Source organism: Macaca nemestrina, chromosome 1, assembly GCF_043159975.1.
Source record: "Macaca nemestrina isolate mMacNem1 chromosome 1, mMacNem.hap1, whole genome shotgun sequence".
In the NCBI taxonomy this organism is placed as follows: Eukaryota; Metazoa; Chordata; class Mammalia; order Primates; family Cercopithecidae; genus Macaca; species Macaca nemestrina.
The window spans coordinates 231,034,371-231,058,771 of NC_092125.1; the positions used below are offsets into that span (position 1 = coordinate 231,034,371).

The following is a 24,401-nucleotide window of genomic DNA, read 5'->3' on the forward strand; positions in this document are numbered from 1 at the left end:
TCCAGCACAGGCTCTGAGGGTGGGCATGCAGGCAGCGCCCGTGGCATCTTTCCTGACCAAGAAACTCAGAGCCCATCCCTGCATCACTTGACGGGGGCAGAGAACCTTGGCCTGCAACAGAAACTGCAGGCCGAGAGGACACTGAGCCTGGGGGTCAGAGCAGGTACGCCCAGGGCAGAGCCAGGCCCAGCCACCCTGGCTGTCATAGCCAGCCAAGCGCCTTATGGCTTTTAAGACCTCATGCACTCACGAGTTCACCCTAAGCAACCTCAGGTTCCCCATCTGTCCTGCCCTAAGAAGACGGATCTGGAGTATATAGACAAACTGGGGCCTTACAGGAGACCAGCATCCAGCCGCCCCAGGCCATGGTGACCTTCAACAGAGATCTGTGTGCCTGCAGCTGTGTACGCATTCTGAGACTGACTTAGGCCAAAGGAAGGTGTCCGGCCTATGGCCCAGACCAGGGCATGGGGTCAGGTGCAGACCCTGTCCCTCCTCTCTGTCAATGTGAACCCACATGAGAGGCGCACCAACTCAGGGCCGGGCACCCTGCTGGACCCCAAGCAGCACTGGGGAGACAAGACCTGGGTGGGGCTCCCACAGCTGTGCCCAGCTGGGGCCCTGCAGGTCTGGTGGGAGGCAGTCCTGGCCGAGGGCTGCCTGCTGCCTGCTGGCCCTATGTCCCAGAAGGTCAACTCAGGTCGCAGGAAGAGACCTGGCACGGCCACCCTGAGTGCAGCCCTTCCGTGGCCTCCAGGAGGACACACACATGGGCAGGATGCTGGGGGTCCTCAAGGGACCACCCGTTCTTTATGACACCACAGCCCCACAAGGATGGATCACCCCACTCAGCAGATGGGCACACTGGGCTCAGAGAGGCCCGGGAGGAGCCAGGGTCACTCAACTTTTGAAGAGTGGGTGCCAGGATTCAATCCAAGTCGGCCTGAGCCAAAGCCTGCCCTGTCCACTACCAGCCAGATCAAGAGGTCAGACGCCACCAGAATGGGGAGCCCTGGGGGGCCCTGCGGCCCAGGGTCAGGTCCCAGCAGTTTGCAGCTTGTTCAGTGAGGGAACTCGGAGCCTCTATAGTCCCCAGGTCCTGCCGAGTATTGAGCCGCACCTTGGTTCTTGGCTGTGGAATGATCCTAGCCCAGCAAGGCGAAGGCCCCCATAGCCGTGGCTCTAGGAGACTCTGAGACCCTCCCAGCACACACCCAGGCTTCATAGGCCTTGGCCAGGCAGGTCTTCCCGAGGCTGCGCTGCCCCTGCCCATGGTGGTGTCCAGATTCCACCTGCACAACCGTTCTAGGTCAGGGTAGGTCCTGGGCACCAGCCTGGGGCAGTGGGAAGTACCCATTCTCTGCCTAGGCTGCCCACTGACCCAGATGGGTATGACTGGGGACCAAGGGGTGCAGGAAAAGGGGCTGGATGCTGGGCAGAAACCATCCCAGCTGCTGGAAACAAACCCCAAGCACCCACCTGCCTGCAACACCTGCCGCAGGGTGTACAGCTGAGCTCCGCTCCTGGCAGCTGCCCTGGACCCACAGGCGGCCCAACTCCAGCCCCAGGTGGGCACCCGGGAGCTACTGGCCCAAAGAATCCCTTCCCTGGCCTGCCCCCCGACAGCCTGCGGGGCTCAGCATTTGTGATCCAAGGGTGACACCCGAGAACAGTGAGGCTGGGAGGGAAGATGCTGCCCGGGCCCCTCTGGATGTTTTTCTGCCCCACTTTGTTTTTTGAAGCAGGTGGGAGCCTTAGGTATAAGCATTGGCAGATGTGGCCTCGACTCAAATTCTCAAGGACAAGTGCAGAATGGACGGTGCCTCCCTGGCTCAAATGTCTGGGGACAGTGGCCTCCACTCTGGGGCTGCACCTCGAATTTCGGCGACAGAGCAATTGCAGCAAGCAGCCGCTTTATCGAGGGCCCATGCGAGCTCGATATTGCTGTGGCCCCTCGCCCCCAGCATTCCATGCCTCCCAGGGGGGCAGATAATCCCACAAAGGGCCTCGTGCCAGAGCAAGGACTGTAGAGAGGCTCTCTATGGCCGCCGAGCGCTTTCGGCCCCGTCAGCACTGTGTTCCCTGGAATCTTCTTACTGGGCCCCACGCTTCAGATCGAATGTCCCTTTGGAAGGGCCAGAGGCGGCCCCTGTGCCCTGCCTCTGGGTCTGCCTGACACCAGATCCAGGGGGCTCAAGCCTGACCTGCCCCACCCGAGGGGAACAGGCCCCCAGATGCCCCAGGGCCCGCCAGGACCTCAGTCCCAGGCAAGGAGAGGAGTGAAAGGCCTGCATTCTGGCCCAGCAGACACCAAGGCCCTTTCTCCTCCAGGGAGCCCGCGGCGCTGGGATTCGGTCGTCCCAAGCCAGCTCTCCCCTCCCTCCCTACACAAGTTTGTGGGGCTGCCAAGACCCAGGGACATCTCTCCAAACAAGAGTCCTGTTCTCTTCTCTCGCGAACAGGGTCTCCCGATCTGATCTCTGCATAAGTCTCCACAGTAAAACCAGTCCGGCTCATGGAGTCAACCACGTGTCATCCACGTGCTCTGTGTCATCCACGTGCTCCACGTATGTGTGCTTGCATGTGCGTGCGTGTGTGGGCACGATGCGCTGATTACCGTGAAGCCCCTGTCTCCTGCAGTTCCCTGGGCAAGTCCAAAGGGTGTCCCCTCAATGACATCACAGACACAATCTCAGCAGTCGGAACGTCAGGTGGATAATGGCAGGGTGGGGAGGAACAGCTCTTCCCCTCTCAGCTGTGGCAACTGCCACTCTGATAAACACTACCCCCAACCCCCCGGAACAAAACTAACAGGAAACCCCCAAGAGCAGGATCCAGCTCAAAAGCCCCTCCCCACCCAGCACGGAGCTGACGCCCACCTCCCCGCCTGAGCGGGCGCCGCTGTGTCCTGACCTGAGGGTACCCCTCAGCAGCAGGCTGGTGACATTCCTTGGTTCTTCTCTTCAAGGAAACAGTGAAGAAGCCTAGGCTGTGAGTGAAACCCCCAATCCTAGAACGGTGTCTCCCCGGGCCATAAACGCAGCACAGCTTCCAGGTCAGCCCCTGGACGATCTGCCCGCCTGGCACACAGCAGGCCCCGCCAGCACCAGGCCCAGCCCAGAAGGCCGCACTGCCTTGCAATGAGCGTGCCACCCACTCCAGGACAGGGTTGTGATGGGGAGGGATGAGCTGTTCCAGGGGCCCAGCCGCCAGGTTGCTGCTCCGTGGGGCATAGCCAGAAGGCCCGACCCGTGCGTCTCCTAGCCATTGGCACTCCGCTCATCCAATGGTCTCGGCCGAGATGTTTAATCTGGAGGCCGCATCCAGAGGAGCCTGCCCAGCTCTGCTCTCACACACACAAGCCTGTCTTTGGCCAGTGAAAGTTCCAGAAACCCCAAAATAGCTCCTGACTGCCTGGATCCTAAGGACAATAATAGCAATAATCACAGCCACAGGCGAGCATTCCGGGTGCACTGTCCCGGCAGGGGGGCTTGGTCTCCAGTGCCCCCACCTCTTCCTCTGTGTTTCATCTGCCCCGTCCAGAAGCGTCAAGAGGGCCAAGCATCCTGCCCTAGATGGGGGGAAAGAGAAGGCAGCGGCCACAGCCCCAGGGACCACAGGTACTCACTCCCACGCAGCACCCAGGCACCGGCCCCATCGCTCTCCACTCTCACCCTTCCCCCAGGCCCCCCCGCTGGACTCCGCACAAAGTGGGCAAAGGCCAGTGCTCCAGCTCGGCCCTGGGGCCGCTGAGATGAAACGCACCCCCTACATCTACTTGCTGCAGCCAGAGAGTGCCTCCAGCTCCCCAGGCTCAGCTCCAGGTCCTGGGGGAGGGGGTTGCTGGGCATTGGCCCCCGACCCTGGCTCTGTCCTGACCCAGCCGAGGCATGGACGCCAGCGAGGGAGTCTAGGAGTGACCCTCGGAGCTCTGGCTGGGGCGAAGGAGGTTTCCCCGGAACCCCATCTCTGAAAACTGAACCCCACTCAGCCCAGCTCAGGGCTTCCTTGGGAATGGTCCCCAGACCCTGGAGGGTGAGGTCTCTCACCCTGGGTTTCCCACGAGTGGCCACTCTCCCACCCCATCCTGTGGCCACAGCAGGGGACAATGGTCCAATTGCAGGTAGGCCATGACCCCTCTGACACTGGCCAGGCAGGCCCCAAGGCGCCCTCCTGGACCCACAGGGCCTCCTGCCTGCTCCTGCAGAACCCAAGGAACAGAAAATGTCCCCTCAAGGAAGACCACACAGGGCCAGACTGCACAGGACCTGACCACAGAGGGCCTGGCCGCGGAGGCCTCCCACCTTCCTGGTCACACCAGAGCCCCCGGGCCAGCCGCCTGCCCATCAAGTTCCTGTGGTTGGGTCCAAGGTCATCGAACGTGGTGGAGCCTCGGTTGGTTTGGGAAGTGAAAGCCAGGCGCCGTCTCTGAGGTTGGAGGCTGGCGGCGCTCAACTTTGAGGCATCAAGGGAATTTCAGAAGCCTCCACATGTCAGGGTTGCAGGGCTTAGGGCAGTGCTCACGGGGGCTTCACAGCTACCTTGGGGCACCGTGGCTTCATCTGCCCATCCTGTCGCTGGCGCTGAAGGCCTCTGCCTCTGGGTCTGTCAGGGGAGCAGGGCTGGCAGGGTCTTGCTTTTGCAAAGCTGGTGTTTAGCCAGGGCAGCGAGGAGGTGGTCTCCCTGGCCCCCGACACGGGCCTTCCATGGGGGTCTCCCATGTGCCCTGTGGCCAGGCTCTACCCGCTCTCTAGTGACCGACACCCGGGGGGTGGGAAGCAGCTGTATGGCCAGGAGGTCCAGCAGAGAGAGAGCTGGGGACTGTCAGGAAATGCAAGACGGCACTCTCCCCACCTCAGCCCTGCTCCTCACACGGCCACGCTCGGTCTGGTGGGAAAACGAGGAGTCTCTCCAGGGGCCGGCGGGGCCAGGCTGCAGGAATGGGCCTCTCACGCCCACTGCGGCCACCAGCCCCTCGTTCCCTTTGAACGAGGGTCACCTGTCAGGAGCGGACGCAACCTAAAACGCTCTGGAAAGAGCACAGAATGACCCCTTATCAGCCGCCAGCACAGGGGACTCGGGGTGCAGCTGCGAGGGGCCTCGAACCCAAGTCCCGCCGCCGTAATTAGCAGATGAGATTCAATAACAAACAGCGGCTTTTAGCGGCTTTATCTAACCTCGGGAAGGTAAGACTAACACCTCCGACGGAGGGAAAGTTAAGACTCCGGGGCCTCCGCCCTGAGGCTCCGATTCCCAGCCGTGAAACCAGAGAGCCCCTCGTGGCCATGCTGTCTGCCCCCCGATTCTCTGAGCTCCCTTACTCTCTGCTTTTTTTTTTTTAGGCCTTTTGTTCATGAGGACACTCGGCGGAATGTGCACCCCCCCACCGGCCGGCCACCCGCTCCACGCACACACACTCTCAGGCACACACACTCTCCAGGAAGCACTGGGTGCTCGGGCCCGGATTCCGCTGCTCACGCAGGCTCACGGTCAGAGACGCCGAGTCTCCGGGGCTCTGAGATATTAACAATCTGCCATCGTCCCAGATTCGCTTGCGGCTGCTCAGATTTCCCTGGCCCGGAAGAAGCTGCCCAACATGTTCCTCAGAACAGAAATCCAGGAGCAGTTGCCCGGTCCGAGGGGAGAGCAAGCTGGCCTTGCTCAAGTTTGCTTTTTCTCAGGCTGCAGGCTTAGGGGCCCGGGCCTCCCGTTTTTGCAAAATGGATTGTCAGCCGAGTTGATGAAACAAAATTTGGGGTTTCAGAGGACACCGCTTAGCATATCTTAGTAGATCTTATTTTTAAAGTCATGTCAAATCACTTCCAGGGAAAAATTGATCTGTCTCTGATAGCTTTTCTTCCTGCTAATGGGATAAATAAATAATTAGCCACATTGTCGGGCTGTTTCATTAAAGAAAAGGATGGCTGGATGGGCCAGGGTAGAGAAACCGATCGGAAAGCGCGGGTCGGCCGTAAATCCCCGGTGCTTCGTGGCACCATTTGTATTCTGTCAGTCACTCGCTGTACGCTCAGCCTGGGCTGGGAACTGAATACCCCATTCAGAGAGGCACTCGCACGGCGTGTTATTGCAATTTAATATTTTCACACACAGACACATCATTATCTGGGAACCTGACACTGGCAGCATAATTCTGTAATTTTTCAAGAGGGCCTAATTTTTCTAAATGCAAGCACCAGGGCCCGGGATTATCTAAACAGCCTCGTTTCCTCTTTGTTTCTTCTCAGGGGTTACAGCGTTCAGAAAAGTGCTCCAGATTGCTGCTGCCTCTCCACCTTTGAACTTTTCCGGTCTCTTCTCCCGCAGTGACCAGCTGCAGAACAGCTTTGGGCCGGGTGCGCACGAGCTGCTGAGGCAACCAACTCTGGCGCCGTGGAGGGCTAAGGACCGAGGTGCAGCCGAGGCAAGTGGCTCTTTCAAGGTGCAAGAGGGCAGGGAGCCGTGCGATGTCGCTGATCAACAGAAACAGAGTAGCTTGGCGGGCCCTCTCGGGCCGACCTCAGAAGCACACTTGCCTGCAGGTGTGTGTGTTGTGGACAGACAGAGCACACACACGTCCGCACGCTCCCTGGAGACAATCTCAACATGCCAGCCAGATGAAGGGGTATGTGAGGGGCCACTTCTCCCTGAAGCAGTGTCAGCTCTGGCCAAGAAAACGCCCTCTGGTTTTCAAGTAGTTCAGAAACGCATCGGCTTTTCCAGGAATAAGAGCCTGCGGGTCACCCGCAAGGAAGGCCAGAAATCTCCCAGGGAGCCAGCTCCTGTGGCACGTCCCTCAGGCCAGGCCGCTGCATGCAGCTTGCTGCCTAAAGCAGCAGTATTTTCACCGAGTCAATAGATACTCTCTGCGTTACAGGCTTCCCTCCGAAAGGGACCCACGGACCTTGGGGCAATCCCCCTGACAGCCCTGCAACCGCGCCCCGAAGGAGCCCTGTGCACACACAGGGGCTGGGCCAGCAGGGCGGCACGCGGGAGAGGGATGACAGCAGACCCTCTGATGTGGGGCTGGAAGGGGCTGGAAGGGGCTCTCAGGCCAGCACTGCCGAGAGATGCTGACATAGCCAAGACCTCTCCTCCCTATCACGGCCTTCACTCGGGAGCATAGTCTGAGGCCAAACAGGCCCGGGCAGCAGCGGAGATTCCGGGACGTGGCTCCACCAGGGAAGCGGTGGGCAGCAGGGGGTAAAATGAGGATTAATGCCCAGAGCCGTCAGAGACAGTCACGCCGACTTCCTGTTTGCCCGGGGACCACCGCGGCCACCCTGCGGTCACCATTTGGGCTCCTCCGGTGAGAGTCACTTTTGGTCTTTGTTTAAATGTTTTACGGACTGATGTGACCAGCCTCTCTGACGAGGCTGTTACAGCCCGTTGGGCAGAGAGAAATGTCTGGGCATTTTTCAACGCGTTCCCCTTTCCCTGGGAGACCCAGCTACAGGAGCCATGGCGGAGTCTGTTATGGAAATCCACAGCTGCCGTACTATCGGCCGCCAGGTCTAGATCAGATACAGGATTCAACCATGTCACGGGCAAGAGCTCCCGGTCACATTAGAGCCCGTTCCTCACGCATGCACCTCATCATTTCCTCCCTCCGCTAAAACCTTGGCGGCGTCCTGCCTGCCACAGGTACTAGAGAAACGAATTTCATTTGAACTACCGAATTAAAGAGAGAGAGACGGAGGCTCATGGCAGCAAAGAAAATTACATAACCCTCCTCTCTGGCAGCCTCCCTCCCTCTCTTCTGGGCCTTTCAAATGTGAAACAGGGCTGGGAACAGGCATCACCGCGCCACTGCAGAGAGGAGGCCCTGAGCCTCGTGTCTCCAGCGGCGGGGATTGGGGTGAGCTGTTGGTCGGATTCTGGCTTTCCTGCCATCTTAGAACACCATGGTCCGGACCCCCAGGCGAGGGACCACTCACTCCCCAGTGAGGACACAGAGCCTGCTGTGGAGCTGCTGAGCCCCTGACTTGCCACAGCGGGAGGCAGCCTGTACCACCCAGAGCTCGGGGACCCTGTCTCCCTCCAGGTGGGCCCCAAGCATGCATCCTGCAGCTGGAGAGGTCCTCTGCCCCCTGACATGCAGGTCTCAGAGCCCGGCGCACAGGAATCCCACCACACTATGCTTGGCACCAGGAAAGATGAGCGGACGGATGGGAATGGAACTTGCGAAGCCCCAAGCCCCCTGCAAGAACTAGGAGGCCTCTGATAAGAAAAAAAGTGGCACGTGCCAACAGCTGTTTCCACCCCAGGACAGAGGCAAGGACGGAGGAGACCCAGGGAGGCCGACTGTGGGGAGGCGGCGGGGACGGGGGAGGCACCCACTGCATGTGGCAGGGGCCAGAACAGATTCCGGCACCTGCGCCTCCTAGTTTGAAATGAGCAGCTAATAATCATTGCATGTTTTATTTCAGGGCTGAGCTATAAGGCAGGAGTCAGAGCGGTTCTTCTGCTGCAGCCTAGGGAAGACCCCCGTGTGGTTTGGCTTTATTATGTGGTCCGGGCCCTGCCTACAGCGATGCCGCAGTACTGGTGGTCCACGCACCGGGCCTGGCCTGTGAGCCCCTGCGGCCTGCACACCCACCCCCCACAACACACACACAGGCTGGGGCTGAGGACTGACCAGTCAGCTTCCCAAACAGACCAAGGAGACAAAAACGAAGCTCCCCAGCTGGCCGCCTGGCTGATTGGAGGAGACATTGTGAAGCACCCCAGCCTGGCTCTGGGACCCCGACGTCCGGGAAAAAGCACGCACTAAATACCCTGGTGGACCTTCCAGATCCTTCTGTGCAGACACCCCTGCTGGAGGAACCGGTTCACACGCGTGCAGACACGGCCGCACTTCTTCAACCAAGTTCAAACTCACTTTTATTGTCCAAAGTGTCCTCACCTTTACCTGGTTTCACAAAGGGGAGAGTCCAGCAGCAATGAGGGAGGGGGCCAGCAGCAAACCCAGGCCAGCATGGGGCTGGGGACCCTGGGAGAGCAGGACACGCACACGATGCAGAGTTGGGGCGAACAGAGCCTGGGTTTCTGGGGCTGATGTGGGACAACTCCTGGGCCTGTGTCATGGGACAGGGCCAGGCCCCACGGGAGACCTCGCCAGCAGCCTCCAGGAGGCCCATGGACCAGGACTTCATATTTGCCCCAAACATTCAGCTTTGTGATTCTTCTAAAGTGGGAAAGGAGACAAAGCTACTGATTTCCCAACTCCGTAGCACACCCCACGGAAAGCAAACTGCAGGCCTGGAGACCTGCCCTGTGGGGGGCCACTTCAACGGGAACTGGCCCCAGAGCCACAGGTTTGGGGAGAGCCAGCCAAGATGCAGACCAGCCCCTCTGAGAAGCAAGAAGGGGCTTCAGACCCAGAGATGTGTGCTCTGTGGAGTTCCTGTGTCCCCCCACAAAACACCCACCATCACCCCAAGCTGAAGTTCCTTATAGAATACACATTTGGTATCAGAGGAGAAAACCAAACCTAAGTAAATCCATCAAGGTAAGTCGAAAGGCTAAGGAGGAGGGACAGGGAATAGTCCTTAATGTGCCCAAGCAAACCGAGCAGGTTTCTGGGAATTACCTAAGCAGCACCCGTAAAGCCTGGAAATCCTCTGCTCCGCACACCCAAGGGAAGGCAGCCCTGGCCCCGGCCTCCAGCTAACTCCTCTGCACACCTAAGGGAAGGCAGCCTGGCCCCTGGCCTCCAGCTAACTCCTCCGCACACCCAAGTGAAGGCAGCCTGGCCCCTGGCCTCCAGCTAACTCCTCTGCACACCTAAGGGAAGCCAGCCCTGGCCCCTGGCCTCCAGCTAAGTCGCCTGAGCCCTTTCCTTCCTGTTAATGCCCCCCTGGCACTACCTGTGGGCGAGGAAGGAGACAGACACCCTCGGAGAAGCCCCGGGCTCCACTGCTTCTGCCCAGAGATGCTGGGAGCAGACAGAAGCTGAGCCCATGTGTCCCTGCTCCTGCACACCCAGACACCTTCCCTGAGCCACTCCACGCGGGGGACCAGCCGGCGGCCACTAGCAAGGGCGTCTGTGGCACAACTCAGCCTCCTCAGAGCACATCTCAGAAGCAGGAAAAGCAAACCCTTCCCTCGTCTTCCCGGCCCCAACAGATCCTCTGAGAGCCCCAGGTCCACCCCAGTTGGACAGGGAGCATGTATCCCGCACCCTCCCTGCATCCAGCGGTCAGTGCAGATGTGGCCAGGGCTGCAGTAAAGACACGGATCGCAACACACACGCACACTTGGACACACACACACGTGCTTGGACACACCCCCTCGCACACCCACGCTTGACGGAGCATGGGCTGGAGCGGCACAGTGTGCTGGGAAGCCTGTTATCCCGAGAGGACCGTCGATCTGGTGGGTTTCCTCACAGCGGGCTCAGAGAGCCGCTTTGCCAAGCAGGGCCTCGAGGTGGGCAGAGCAGAGGCTGCTCCTGGTTCTATACATTTGAAGTGGGCACCCCACGCGTGGGGGGCTTGGCTCACTCTCGGTCAAGCCTGGTGCGTGACTCCTCCTCCCCCAGGAGGATGGCGAGCAGCAGCTGCTGAGGGTTCTGCAGCCTCTGGCCTCTGGGGTCCCCTCTGGCCCGAGGTGGATCGCAGGTGAGTCTGTCACTGCACCCACTACTCCGCCGGAAGAGCGGGGTTCAGGCCAGAATGAAAAAGTGACTCCTTGTCACCGGGTTCGTTTCAACACAGGCTCCACGGCCTCCGCCCTGAGAGGTGCGTGTGCAGGCTTGGAAACAGCACCGCCATCAGCGCGGAAAATGCGCATGGGATGGCACAGAGCCTTATTCAGAGGAGATGAAATAGTCACTAGGACCCAGCCATGTTTTAAAATGATTATAAATTATTTTAACAGTGCATTTGCAAAGGGTTATAAAAACAGCCATAATATATTTTTTTCCTTAGATTCTAGAATTACCAGTGTGACAGCTAATGCAATAATGATTTGTTTCAAATGCCAGTGTTTAAGCTGTATAAAGCTGATTTTATACGTTTTTCCAGTAGGCCGCATTGTAGTTAATGAAATTAAACACACCAATCGCATTTGTCCCTAGGGGACGAGGAACTGAACACACCACTGGTTTATTTTTTTATTAAAATAAATTGCAGCCGGCAAGATGGACTAATTGCATACAGAATTGAAAAAGAAACATTCCATTGATATAATTAAGCCAATTTTCATGGACAGAAATAGTTATAGTGGATATAAAATAAGCAAAACCTTCACCAGAATCTGACTTCCCTCCTTTTTTGTCCAAAATGTTAACTATTAAACAAATATGGTCTTGGAGGGGCTGGCACTCCTGTCTTCAGGCCTCAGGGCATTGTTCCTGCCTCTCAGGCTAGGCCCGCCAGGCGGGCCAGCCCAGGCACCTCCAGACCGTGGAGGATTTGATGGCAAAAGCCCAAGAGTGAAGTGGTCAGAGCAGGAAGAGGCCACCCCTCCCCTGCTCTGGGCCCACCGAAGCTTGGGAGCACTCCTGGCCCAGAACGGCCACCGTGGCCCTGCTGCAGCCTAGGAGACACCCAGACTTGAGGAGTCACGGCCCATGCCAGGCTGGACCAGAGACGTCAGCTGCCATCCCTTTCTGCCCTGTAGCTCAGACCAACAGGGCAGCAGCAGCTCCACCTCCCCTTGATTGCTGAGATGGGGGTGAGGAGGGGGGAGGGGGTGGGGGTGGTTATTCGCCTCCAGATCTGAGGGGTGGCAAGGGGCAGGTCCTACACCTCCTGGACCAACCTGAACCTCCTGCATTTCTCCTAAGGCAGTGAGCGAGGGGGTGTGGAGGGCGCAGGCCAGGCCACCTGACCAAGGCTTCTGCTCCTCTGTGCCTGTCTTTGGGGGCAGGACACCCACAGCAGGGGCAGGAGCGGTGGGGGATGGAGCCCAGCAGGAGTCCAGACCCTGCGAAGCAGGAATCCAGCCTACAGGTGTGAGGTCACTTACACGCTGGACGCGTGTGACGTCCTGCCTGCTTTTTAAGAACAGACCTGCTACAAGTTGAGCACTGGCCTTGAGAAAATGCTTAAACCCTGACACACACACACACGCACACCCTATGGAATTAGCAGCAGCCTGCAGTGCTCTGTGGGGGAGGGGAATGCTACGTAAGAAACCCTGGAGGTCTTCATTTCACTGAATTTCAGTGGAGCCCTCAATTTGCTGTGTGGCCTCCCAAGAGTTACTCCACCTCTCTGCGCCTGGGATTTCTCACTTCCAAAAGTGGTGCCTGCTCCTCTGCACTCTGTCTTCCCGGGGTCAGTGAAGGGAGGAGGTGTCCTGTCTTCCAAGTACGCTAGGAAGCCCTGCCAGTCTCCCGCGGTTGCCCAGCAGGAGCCCAGGCTGCGGATCAGACTGGGCAGGCAGGTCTACCCTCGAAAGCCGGATCCCCACCCTCTGCCTCGGTTTCTCTGCACTTCCCTCTCCCTACAGCCCCTACTTAAGCTCAGGCGGCGCGCGCTCCCGCGTCTCTCGGGGCGCGGGTCGGGGATGCCGCAGGGAACCGAGGCAAAAAGGGGCCTGGCGCCCACGGTGTCCCGCACGAGGTCGAGGGTCGGCGGTTGGGGACGCGGAGGCTGCCCTCCTCCGCAAGGGAGACCAGGAGGAGGGGACCCTCGGGTCCAAGCTGGGGCTCTAGAAGGGGAGAGAGCCGCTCCCGCCCGGCCAGGGTCGGGGCGCCAGGCTGCGCTGTGTAGACGCGGGCGCTGCTCCGCGGTAATTGGCCGCGACTTTGTGCGCGGGGAGCGGGAAGTCTGCCTAGACCACCAGCCGGCCAGGGGTCTCCCAGGCCCCGCTCCCCGACCCGGCCCGCGCCGTCTGCAGCCCTCGGCGGCCCGATTCTGAGCCCGCGGCCGCCGCTGCACCGCGGCGAGGCCCCAGCCAGCTGGCTTCGCTCGCGAAGTTTCTTTCCCGCACGGGCAAGTCGCCGGAGCTGCTCCTGGTCCTCCCGCGCCGGCGACGGGAGCTGCAGCTTCCAAGACTTGTTACACAGGTTTGATTCAAAACCTGATAAATTGTATTTAACGCTATTTGAAAATTTTAAACGAAATTATTCAAAAGATTTTTAATCCTGGATAATTTTTGTTGAAACTCTAATTATACATCACCTTAATTACCAGCCCCAGCCCCCCAAGGATCCCTAATTGCCTCCTAATTGAATAAAACAGGGGGCTAATCGGGCCCACGGCGTCCCAGCGAGCTGCCACCAGCCTCGCCTCCCTTGAGGGGCCTGGTGGGGGGAGCCCCTGGCTGCTGGGCCACCTTCCCCCACAGCCTCCCGGCAGAAAAGGCAGCCCTGGTCCCCTGCTCTGCGCACTGCCCAGAGGAGGGCTTGGGAGAGGAGGAAGCCTTGGGGCCAGGAGGGGCCAGGAGGTCTGGCCAGCACCTGCTCTGGAAGAGCCGCTCACAGGACAAGCAGGACGCCCCCAGTGGGTGTCTGGTGGTTGGCGAGCCTAGGGCATGGCCAGCGTCTGTCCCCAAGGAGCCCACCCAGCAGTTGCTCCAAAGCCAGCTTGGCAAGCCCCCTCCTGCCAGCTTCCGAGCCATGGCACACCTGCGAAGCCAGGGGCACAGGGAGGGCCTGTGGGCGACACACAGCCCCCTGCCGTGGGGCACCAGGCCCTGGCGGCCAGCCCTGCACTCCACCCCTCCACCGCAGCCTCTATGTTTTCGTCCGAAGCGGGGCAAGAGGCTGGACTCCCGCCGGACGTCCTGGCGCTGCTGCCCTAACCCGCCTCCAGACGGAAGGCTGCCGTCCTGGCTCCGGGGAGGGGACTGGTGGAAGAGGCCAACTTCCCCAGGGAGGGTGGGAGAGGGGAGGGTCCAGTCAGCCTGGCCTGTTTCTGCAGGAAGAAGGAAAGAGGCTGTGAGTTGGGCCTCCAGCCCCGCTCACCTCTACCCTGTCTCCAACACACCTTCCACACACATCACCCTCAGAAACAAGCAGGACACACACAGTCCCCATCTAGGGGGGCCGCAGCTCCCCTACCCCAGGGGCTAGATGGCACTTGTGGAGAGGACACTCCCCCTGCCCTGGAGTATGTGGCGTCTAGGACATGGGGTCTGCCACCTAGGTGGGGATCAGGCCTCAAGGAGCAGCTCTGATGGGGGCACCGACTGGCACATCCTTCTCCTGCACAGAGGTCCCCAGCTGTGCTGTGAGGGGGATGGTGGTCCAGAGGGCACCTTGGTGGTGCTAACCCCCCACCTGCCCACCTGGCTCACAACAGCCCTAGAAACAATAAGCTTTTGTTAAGCGTTGAGTTTGTGATGTGGGGCCGCAGCGGCCCCTTCCCCACCGGCCCTACTGCCCTGGCTTCAGTAGGGGGACCCTGTCCCTGAACTGTCCTCACTCTGCTCCTGGCCCCCAGGCTCAGGTGGAGGAGGCTGTAGGTTTCCCATCAGCTCAGCCACAGCCCCGGCTTGGGTGCCCCAGTGGCCACCTCTGTCCTTGGAAAGCTCAGCTGGGAGCCCAGGTCACCCCCAGAGCCGCCACTATTCAGCCCTTCACCAGACCCAGCCCGGAGGAGCAACCCACCTGAACGGAGGCTTGGAATGGCGTCTCCAGGGAAACACAAACGAGATTACACCTCCAGATGCACACTCGGCGGTGGCCCCCAAAACGCTGGGTCATGGGGTCGCCTCCACTGGCCTGGTGGCTGTTCTGTGCCCAGCCTGAATACCAGCCTGGTAACCATGACCTTGCCCCTGCCCCACCCCACAGTCCCCTGACCTGGTCAGCATTGTGGGGAGGGGAGGACCTGCTGGCTGCAGTGCTGGCCCTACCGCCTTTGATTCGGGTAATGGACTGTGGTCCCTGGGGAAGTCCACATCTGCTTAAAATATCGCCTGATGAAATGAAATTCTTCAGCGGATCCTGCCTTGCTCAGGGCAGGCAGTGTGATCCCCAACCTGCCTCAGCCACCTTGGGGGGCCTGGGGACAAGCGGTCCCAGCTGTGGAGCCCGGAAGGAGGGGTTCCCAGCGCTCGGCCAAGTGTGGGCAGAGGGCTGAGGCCTTGCAATCACCTCTCATGGGGTTTTTCCTCACTAAAGACTCTCGGGAAAAGGAAGCCAGCGCTCGGCGCTCCCGCTGGGCCCGGCTCTCCGGCCTCCGGGCCAGGCCACCAGACGGCTGCCAGGCACCAGTTCTGGTCTTGAGCGGACCCGGTCCCGGGCCATCTTCCCCACCTGGCAGAGGTGGAGCCAGCGGAGAGCCGGGGCCTCTTGGAAGTTTCCGAGGCCGCGCGGGTGCGCCGAGTCCGCCTCTCGCTTGCAGCGAAGGCCCCGGCGTCAGCGCGGCCGCTTTCCCCTTTTTCGCTCCAGCTTCGGGCCCACCCTGGGCTAGGGCCTGACCTGGTGGCCCACACGCAGCCCGGTGGTCCCGACTCTGAGCAGGACCGCGGTGCACACACAGAACCGAACCCGAACACGCACACGTACACCCCACGCGCGGAGGGTCCGCAACGCCGCGCACAGACAGCCCCTTCGCGTCGGCGGCGAAACGCCTGGCCTTGTTCGCACCAAGAGGGGTCAGAGGTCACGAGAGGCCGAGGCCAAGGGCACCCGGCAGCAGAGCGCGGCGGGAAGGGGGCGCCTCACCGAGGGGCCGGGAACGGCTGACGGCGGGGCGCAGGGGCGTCCGGCATAACTCGGGAGCTGCTTTTCCCTGGCGCACAGAGCGCGGGGCCTACGGCCGCCGGGCCGCTGTTGGGACTAGCCGGGCGGGTCCCAAGCCGAGGGAGCGGAGTTCGGAAAACCTCCGAGAGTCCCGCGCCCACCCGGCTCACGCTTGGGGTCTCGGCCCCGGGAGCTGCGAGGCCGGCCTGGCGGGACCTGGCCCTGGAGGCGCGAACGGAACGGCGTGGGTCGGGCGGGGACCTCGAGGGGAGCGGCCCGGGCGCCTCTTCCGCGGGTGGGCGGGCGGGCGGCCTGCAGAGGAGGGGGCGGCGGGAGCAGGCGGCGCCGATTCCGCTCCGCGCGGCACTGGCCGCTTCGCTGCAGCCGGGGCTTCGGCGGGGCTGCGGGAGCCGCGCTGGTCGGGCCGCGGCGCCGCCCGTCCTCACCTGCCCGCCGGCCTCACCGCGGATGGCGCCGGCGGCCGGGGCTGCGGGGTGCGCGCGGGCTGCTCGGAGGCGCAGTGGCGGGCGAGGGCGCGGGTGGCTGGAGCAACCGGCCCGCGGCAAGGACCGGCTGGAGGCAGGCGGGGCGCGCGGAGCCCGGGGCTCGGCCGAGACGGAGCGAAAGAGAAAGTAAGACCGAGGACCAGGCAGTCTGGCCGGGGCAGCTCTGTCCCCGCCGGGCCCGGCTGTGCCAGGCAAGCGGGTACAGAGGGGTCCGCGCGGGCCCGAGGGCGGCAGCGGTGGGTCGGGAGGTCGCCTGGTAGGGACCCTCCTGTCGGAGGCACGGTCGCCCGGGCGGCCCGCGCAGGCTGCCGGCGTCCCAGAGGAGCGCCCTCCACCATGCGGGGCACCGCCGGGGGATAAACTTCACGACCACAGTTCCCAGCCCGGGCAAAAGTCTCCATTTTGCTCCCCAAGTGGCTGCGGCTGTCCCGCCGTTGCTACCCCTGCCCCTGCGCCCGCGGAGCCGGGTGGGCGCCGGCCCGCGCCCCCTCCTCCGCCCCTCCCCGGCTCGGGGTCTCCCTCCTCTGCGCCCGGCTGGCGGACGCCAAAGGCGGTGCTCTAGCGCCCACTATTTCAAAAGCCCGGAATATGATTTGACCAGGACTGAGAGCCACTCGGAGAGAGAGAGGGAGAGAGCGAGCGGGGAGGAAAAAGTTGCTCTCCCCTTTCGTCAACTTTTCGCTAACTTTCACTTTTCGCTCCCCTCCACCCCCGGCCCTCCCCCTCCGCCCCCCTCCCCGGCCCCCACCGCGCGCCTCGGGTTCCCGGGCCCGAGCGCCTGACACTGGTGGGGGGGGAGGGGGTTCGGCGGGGAGGGGGCCGGCGCCTTCGGGGAGCGCGCGGCCCGGGCGCCCCGAGCCTCCGCGCCGAGCCCGGTCGCCCCGGAGCGCGAGAGGCGGAGCAGCCCCCCGGGCCGCGCGGCCGAGCCGGGGGCCCGGAGCCGCGGGCGCGCCGGCCGCGCCCCGACGCGCACCCCTGGCCCGGGCGCCCCGGCCCGGCGGCCCGGGCCCCGGCGGCGCGGCGCGGCCGAGCGCGGGAGACTTACTTTTGGCTAGCTTCCTCGCCCTCGCCTTGGATCGCATGGTGTCGGCTCGCGGAATCTCTCTCCTCCTCCTTGAGTCCAGAAGCAGCCACACACTATCTTCATCTCCCCAGCATTGTCAGTTTGGACACCTTCGCACATGCGCACAGAGCACTCAATCTGACACCCCTCGCCGGGGCCAAAAAAACTTTGCAATGTATTCATCATCCTCATCGTCGCGCCGCCGCCGCCGCCGCCGCCGCCTCGGCGCGGGATTGGGGGGCTCTCCTCGGCCTTCTCGGTCTTCGTCTCACTTATCTCTCCCCCCTCTCCCCCCCCTTTTCAGCGCAGCTCGGAACTGGCCCTTTAAGAAAACATTCCGTGCTCGGCGCTCCCGCCCGGGGCCCGCACCCCGGACACTTTAAAAGGACCCAGGTGGCCCCGGAGGCGAGGTGACTATCCCCCCACCCTGCCCCTGCGTCGCGGCGCGTCGCACTGCTGCTCCCGCCCCAGTCGGGGCCGAAGATGGGGCGGCGGCTGCGGGTTTCCACACGACTTCCTTGGATCTCGGGGCACACGCGCCGATAGTTCGGACGCGGGTCCGGGCTGGTTTTGCTCCATTTTACAGCGTTTTATTACTAATTAAAAAGCTTTGCATTCCCAGTCGCCCCGGCCCGCTTTTCTCCTGCACTCTCCCCTCGGCCCCCGTCCCCGCCCCGCGGGGCGCTGGAGGGGGCGTCGGGGCTCGCGCGCCAGAACCCGGCTCCTCCGAAGCCCCTCCGGGCCCCGCCGCCCCCCTCGGGCCTCCCGGCCCCCGCCTCCTCCCCTTCGCCCCCACCCAACGGCTGCTGCTTCGGGCTTCGCGGCTCAAAAACAACAGCGGAGGCGCCGCCAGCTCTGCGCTCCGCCACTGCCCAGGCCGGCGGGCGGCACTCGGACCCGCCGCCCTCGGTCCCTCGCGAGGCCGCGGAGGCCAACACGCCTCGCAAGGGGGGACAGCGCAGGGGCGGCCGTCCAAACACCAGGCGTCCTCGGCTGGTTGTCCCAGGGCGCCCGCACCTCTCCGCCCGCGCGCTCCTGCCGCCGCGCCCCCCAGGTGAGTACCCGGCTGCGCGAGCGCCCGAGCTGGGCCACCTTCGGGGACCTGGGCCTCTGGGGACACTCCCCTCTGGCCTCTCCGGGCCCAGGTGCGTAGGGGGCGGAAGGGCCGGCGGCGCAGGTGGAGCAGCGCGGATAGGAGCCGACCAGACGCTTCCTCTTCCCCTGCAGCCCCCAAACTCCGAGGCGCTGCGGCGGAGGGGCCGGGCTAAGCGCAGGCAGGGTGGCCCCGGCCCAGGAACCTGACGGTCCAAGTGCGGATTTCTCATCTGAGTATCTGGGAATCGAGAATGAATTGGAAGGAAACCGAGGCGCTGCCCTGGCCGGGTTGCTCCCCCGCACCCTTCCGGAGCACCGAGGTCCTGCCCGGGAACGGGACTTGGAGCTGCCGCAGAGTCAGCCTGAGCTCGAGGCAGGGGTCGCGCCCGCGATGTGGGGTCTCTCCGCCGCCCCGCGAGGCTCCTGGCCGTGCCCTCCCTGCCCTTTGTTGTGTAATGAGACCTGTGGCGGCTCCACTGAGACCCACACGTGGAACTCCGCGCCTCCGCGTTAAAGGAGGTGAAACGCAGCAGCCCTGAGAAATCCGAGACCCCGGTGTCCTAGCAGAGGCGCCCCGGATGGGGAAGGGCGTGCGGCCGGCGCTACCCCAGAGGAAAAGCCCAGCGGAGCGGGGCTGGGCAGGAGCCGGTGGCGGCGGTGCGCTGGGCCTTCTGCCTTGGATCCTCCGCAGTCGGCACCACTTCCCTGCTCAGATTCGAACCCAGATACGGCTCCCATGGCTCCAGGGTGCCCAGTCTTGCAGCCAGCTCGCCGCCCGAACCCTGGATGGAAGAAGCGCTCACTGGCCGCTACCTCTGCTGTTTCTGGCACCAGGTGAGTGTTGCCCAGGGAAGGGCCATGAGCAATGGCACAGCCCCATTCCCTGCCATCCTTCTGAGGGTCTATCGACCCCTTTACCCACCCTCCCCACACCCTGACCATCTTTCAACAGGGGCTGGGGCACAGAACAGCTCAGTTTACAGGCCCAGCTCTGGAGGTCTTGATCAGCATAGCAGACTAGGGCACTGCTGCAGCTCTGGACGGCCAAGGCCGGTTCTGAACCTGCTCACCCGAGTGGGCGGGAGGTGCTGGAGCCCAAGAACACAGGCGCTGTCCTGCCTAAACCCTACCAAGGGCAGACTCCCGATGGTAGGCTCAACCTGGCTGGAGCTGCCGGCTAGAAAGGACTCAAGGTCACTCCCGTATCTCTACACCCAGTTCCCCCTTGCTCCCGCCTGAAGCCTCCGCAGGTTTGGGAGGAGGCCTGGGGAAGTTACCATAGTGCCTGCAAAGCACTCCCACCTGCAAAGAGGGTCCCTTCCCCACCCTTACCCTGCAGCCCAGCAAAGGCCTCCTTTGCCTGTGGCCTGGAGGTAGCCAACAGATGCCAAGGTTGTGTAGTCCTGGCCTTCTTGTAGGGGTGCCCCAGCTCTCTCAGGTCCTTTCCATGCCTCCTCCTCCAGCTCAGGAGGTGATTCTCAGAACCCTGACCAGGCCAGGACAGGACAGCCATCCCTGGCACTGTTGCCAGCACCTAGGGAAGAAGGGCAGGAGGTATGGGAGCAAGCTGGTCTGTGCCATCTGGCTCCTGCCCTCCTCCAGGCTGTAGGGTAGGGATGAGGTCACGGATCTGCCTGGGGAGGGGTAGCTGCCGGTCAAGCCTGGCCAGGGAGAAGCTGGGCTGCCTACCCGCAAGGCACTGATGCAGCCCTGGCTCCGGTGGGTCAGTGTCTCCCCAGCCTGCTCGAGAAGCCAAGGCAGGCTGTCCCCAAGGCCAGGGCCCTGGCCGGGGTTGCATCCTGGCCTGGCCAGGCCCTGCCCCCGCGTGGCCAGACTTAGAAGCGGAGTGCAGGTCAGGATTGAGGAGTCCCATGAGGAAAAAGAGTGAAGCAGGGAAGAGGACATGCAGATCCTCCCTGGGGCCCAGGTCTGTGTTCCTGTCTGGCAAGGGCTTTGGGGGGCTTGGGGAACAGGTAGGGCAAGTGGAGGCCCAGTGGGGAAAAGGTTGGTATTAAAACTTTTAAGGGCAATTTTCAAACCAAGTCTAGGTCTGCAGAGCCTTGGGGCAGACGCCAGGCCCTGGGGCCCCTGTGCTGGCAGTGTGAGTGCTGTGAACTCATTCCCACTGACCTCCTTGAGTTGTCCAAGGACAGTGAGTGTGGGGTGACCACAAAGAGGCTCCTACACTGGACAACTGCACGCTGCTGTCGAGTTCCACAACCAATCTTATAGCTGGGGTCTTGGAGGTTAGCTAACCACCTACTTCTGCTGGGGTCTGGGCAGAGAGGGAGTCCATGGAAACGTGATTTCCCCATGAGCCCTGCAGGCTCCCAGTGTTTCTAGCGGCTGCAGACCGATGACCAGGTTAATTCCTTAGAGAAAAGGGCAGACTTGAGAGCCAGAAATGCTGGTCCTGCAGCGCTGGAGGAAGCATCTTATTAGACATCGAGTAGGAGGGCCCCAAGCCCCAGGGGTTCCCCAGAAGCCCATTGAGTAGCAGAACTACCATGTCGGCCCACCCTGCACTCCCTGAATCTACAAATGCATTCTAGGGCTAGAGAGCCCCTTCGCTTGGCCAGGTCTTGTGCCCCATGCCAACTGGCAGGATCATAGCTGCCCCAGCTGCCCCCACCTCCAGCCCCTCAGGTCCCAGAGAGCCCTGCTTTGGGCTGTGTGTGCAGGACAGGAGGTGTGCAGGACAGGAGGTGTGCAGGACAGGAGGTGGGCACGGCACCTTGCAAGATGGACTGACCTCACCAGGTTCTCACCCCTTTCCCTCCTGCTCCTCTGTGGGGTTTGAACTTGGCCATGGGTTTTCAGATACTTGGCCTCAGGCTCTATTGAATTCCAAGTCAAGGTTTTACTCACTCCACACCCCCACCTTGTTCCTCCAGGTAGCAAGGAAGCACATAACCTCTGGTTTACCAACGGGCTTTCCTGGGAGATTGGAAATGCCCCAGGTGGGATCCAGACCGCCAGCACTCACCCCACCCCCAATATCTGGGCCACTGAGTCAGGCCAGGATGAGGCTCTCACTCTCTGGGCATGTTCTCCTGCCCCACACTTGGTGGGAATGTCTCCCAGACTTGAGCAGCAGGAGGCAGGAGACCACAGGGGCCCTTGGGGATGGCTGACTTGGCTCCCACTAGACAGAGGGGAACATGGAGGAGGGCTGCTTGGACCCCCTACCTCGCAGGGTCTCAATGGGGGCTGAATGCTGGAAGGAGCCTGCGTTTGGTCTAGAATGGTGGGGGTGGGTGGGAGACACAAGTCATCGAAAAGGCCATTTCTTCCCTATTCAGGCCTCTGAAATGACCCGAAGTGGGTGCTTCCTCCAGCATTGTGCCTCAGCTGCACACTGGGGCCATAGGAATCCCCCCCAGACTCTGGGGTCAATATTTCTGGGTCCCTTTGAACCTTCTTCTCACCCGAGGCCTGGGAAGCCTTCCTGTGCCCTGGAATACTTGGAGAGGACACGACACATGTCCCAGTTCTGGCCCAGTGGTGGCAAGGTTCCGTTCCCTGCACTGCTCAAATGTAGGGACCTCCCAAAGCCGATACCCGATTCCAGGTCCCAGAGTGGGTAGCTGGGAGGAGTGGACTTCCCAGGAATGTGAGCCACGTCGCTGATTTCGAACAAACCCCAGATGTGTGGAAACTGACTTATTTTGATTGCAAGAGGATCCTTGTCCCTTGCAGATGGGCAGCTTCCGGGGACCGGCTTGCCATCAGCAGGCACGATGCTGTGGCCATCCCAGTGGAAGCCCTCTGCCCGGCTTTGTGTCCTGGCATCCCCACCAGAGTGCCCCGCTGTCCTGCGCAGATGTCAGGAGTATCTGGATGCCCCATGGGCACTTCAACGGCCCAATTCGGAGTTTTTTGTTTTGTTTTGTTTTAAGAGATTGAGACTGTGAACCTGAACTCCCTTGATCTCCTCCCGTTGGGCCCAGGAGGGAGCCTAATCCAGGCCCAACCGGGCTCACTGAGAAGGTGCAGGAAGCCCCCAACGACTCCTACTCGTGTGCGGCCCTTACTGGGCCAGGACGCTGCAGTGGTCGAGCCGCTGGGTGTCTGCAACCGGGAGCTCCCCCGCCGCTGGGGGCAATAAACGGAATCGGTTTCCCACGCTTTCCCTCTTGATCTCAGAACCTTTAAAAATCCGCCAACGAATGTCGTTGCCTGGATGCGCTGCGTGTGACCTTCAGCCGTGTGTTCACGCGTACTCGCAGCCGTGGAGTGGCGGTCCCTTCCTGCCGCCGCAACCCCGGGGCCGCCGGTCTGCGCACACCGGCAGCAACTTCGTTACCCACAGCGCCCGCGTCCTGCGGCTCGCGCGGAACTGCGCGCGGGAAGGTGGCAGAGGGACCGCTCCAGAACGCTGCTCGCGTAGACGCTGCCTCTGTCTTCAGATCGCAGTTCGGCCGCGCGCGGGCGGGGCCCTGGCAGCAACGAAAATGGCGAGTCTCGTAGCCTTCCGGGCCTGATGGCCGCATTCCGGGAGTCGCCAGGTGGGAGTCCGCCTTCCGCGTCCCCAAACGCCCAGAGCGCGGGACAAGGGCCGGCGGCCGGGTGACCAAGCCGGTTCCCCGCATCGGCTTGCGCCAGAATCCATATTCAGCTTGCAAGGCCCCTCCGGCCGTCTCTCCGCAGAGCGCCCTGCCCCACACTGCCGGCCCTCTTAGCTTGAAAACCAAATTTTGCCTTTGATCCTGAGAGATTGATACCCCACAGGTGAAACCGTGGAGACGGAGCTGCGGTGGGTTTCTTCTCTACGCCTCAGTTTCCCCGTCTGTGAAATGGGACCCGGCGCGCCTGTGCTCCTCCGGGAGTTTATTGCAGGGCTGGCTGGAGAGAATGGCTGGGTGGAAGCCGCCAGGTGGAGGCCCATGGTCGCCCACCCCGTGGGCCTCGTTTGCTGGGCGGGGGTCAAAGGCTTGCGAGGCAGGGATCGCCCCAAGGAGGCTCTGGAGCCGGCCCTGCCCGTCCCTGTCTCCTCTCCTCGCTCCCCTTCCCCCGGCCTTCCCGGAACTCTCTTCGGCCCGCTGGGTGGAGGAGGGGCGAGGGCCGGCTCCGCCGTCCCCGGGGTCGCTCTCCTCCCACCCCCACCGCAGAATCTGGCCCGCCCTGGGCTTTCCTCTCAGGTCCCTTTGGGTCTCCAGAAACCCGGAGGTTTCGCGCAGACTCGAGCCTGAGATGGCATCATCCAGCACCCCAAATCCTGCGGAGGGCAGAGGGGATTTGGGGGAGAAGGCAGGGGCTGCCAGGGGCGCTTTGGCTACTGGGGGTGGGGGACAGGGCCTGCGGGAGAAGCGGGTGGGGGAGGACTGGAGACCCAGGCCCCCCTAGATACAACGAACCTCGCGGGAGGGAATACGCCATCCCCGTACCCACTTCCAAGGACTAGGTCTTTTAGTACCGGCGGGCCGCGTTCCCACACATCTGGGCGGGGCCCCGCAGCATGGCCTGGGGAGCTGAGGCTTCTGGATCTGACACAAACTACCTTTCTGGGTGTAGGAGGAGGAGGTGGGGTGGGGGAAGCAGGGGGCCGTGGTCTGAGCATAGCTTCTCGCCTCTGGGCCTCCCACCTCCTGGGGCAGGACCTACGGGGAAGGACGGGAGCGGAGTGAGGTGGCCGGAGGGACACCCAAGGGTCTACCCCTGCGAGCTTTGCTTTCTACTAAACCAGTAACTGTAGTGGTGGTGGCGGTCGAGACACAGCTCAAAGAGCCGGCAAGAATAGAGCAGATACCAGGATCGCCCCAGGCAGGGAAAAAATGACCACTTCTGTAGAGTGACCCGAAGGTGATGGAATCACTCGGGCGTCCTCCTGGGAAAGGGCTGCCTGCCCCCGCCGCCAGAACGCTGCCGGCGTCCATGCCCCCGGGGCTGGAAGAGCAGCCAGGCACAGGTAACTCAGGAACTCTGGTCTCCTCACCCGGTGCTGCGCTGTGGGGCGCCCTCACCCCCACACTTTGTGTCCCTGGGCCTCCTCATCAAGGCAGGGGCCCTGAGTGGCAGGGACACCCCTGTGTGCACAATATGCCCCCTGCAGCCCCCACAGGTCACCTGTTTGAGGACCTAGGTGGGGCCTGCCCTG

General features: G+C 62.2%; 2 protein-coding genes across 7 annotated transcripts in view; both read right to left on the bottom strand.

Moving 5' to 3' along the window:
• Positions 1-15,997, bottom strand: part of LOC112429339 (uncharacterized) — a 35,293-nt gene extending 19,296 nt beyond the window's left edge. Inside the window, exons 1-2 of the mRNA XM_071067521.1 lie at positions 14,561-15,997; positions 1-13,865 (exon numbers count right to left, since the gene is read on the bottom strand). The exon at positions 1-13,865 is cut by the window's left edge and continues 19,296 nt beyond it. The gene's annotated coding sequence lies outside the window, so the exon portion shown is untranslated. The remainder of the gene's footprint in view (positions 13,866-14,560) is intronic.
• LOC105496680 (PR/SET domain 16) overlaps positions 1-17,545 on the bottom strand; it is a 364,998-nt gene extending 347,453 nt beyond the window's left edge. For 4 of the 6 annotated variants that reach the window (XM_071067547.1, XM_071067538.1, XM_071067522.1 and 1 more), the window contains exon 1: positions 17,192-17,545. In XM_071067547.1, the coding sequence (XP_070923648.1) occupies positions 17,192-17,228 (37 nt within the window). In that variant the 5' untranslated portion in view covers positions 17,229-17,545. The remainder of the gene's footprint in view (positions 1-17,191) is intronic. The other 2 variants (XM_071067545.1, XM_071067527.1) reach the window with 1 other exon arrangement.
• Between the last annotated feature and the right edge of the window lie 6,856 nt (positions 17,546-24,401).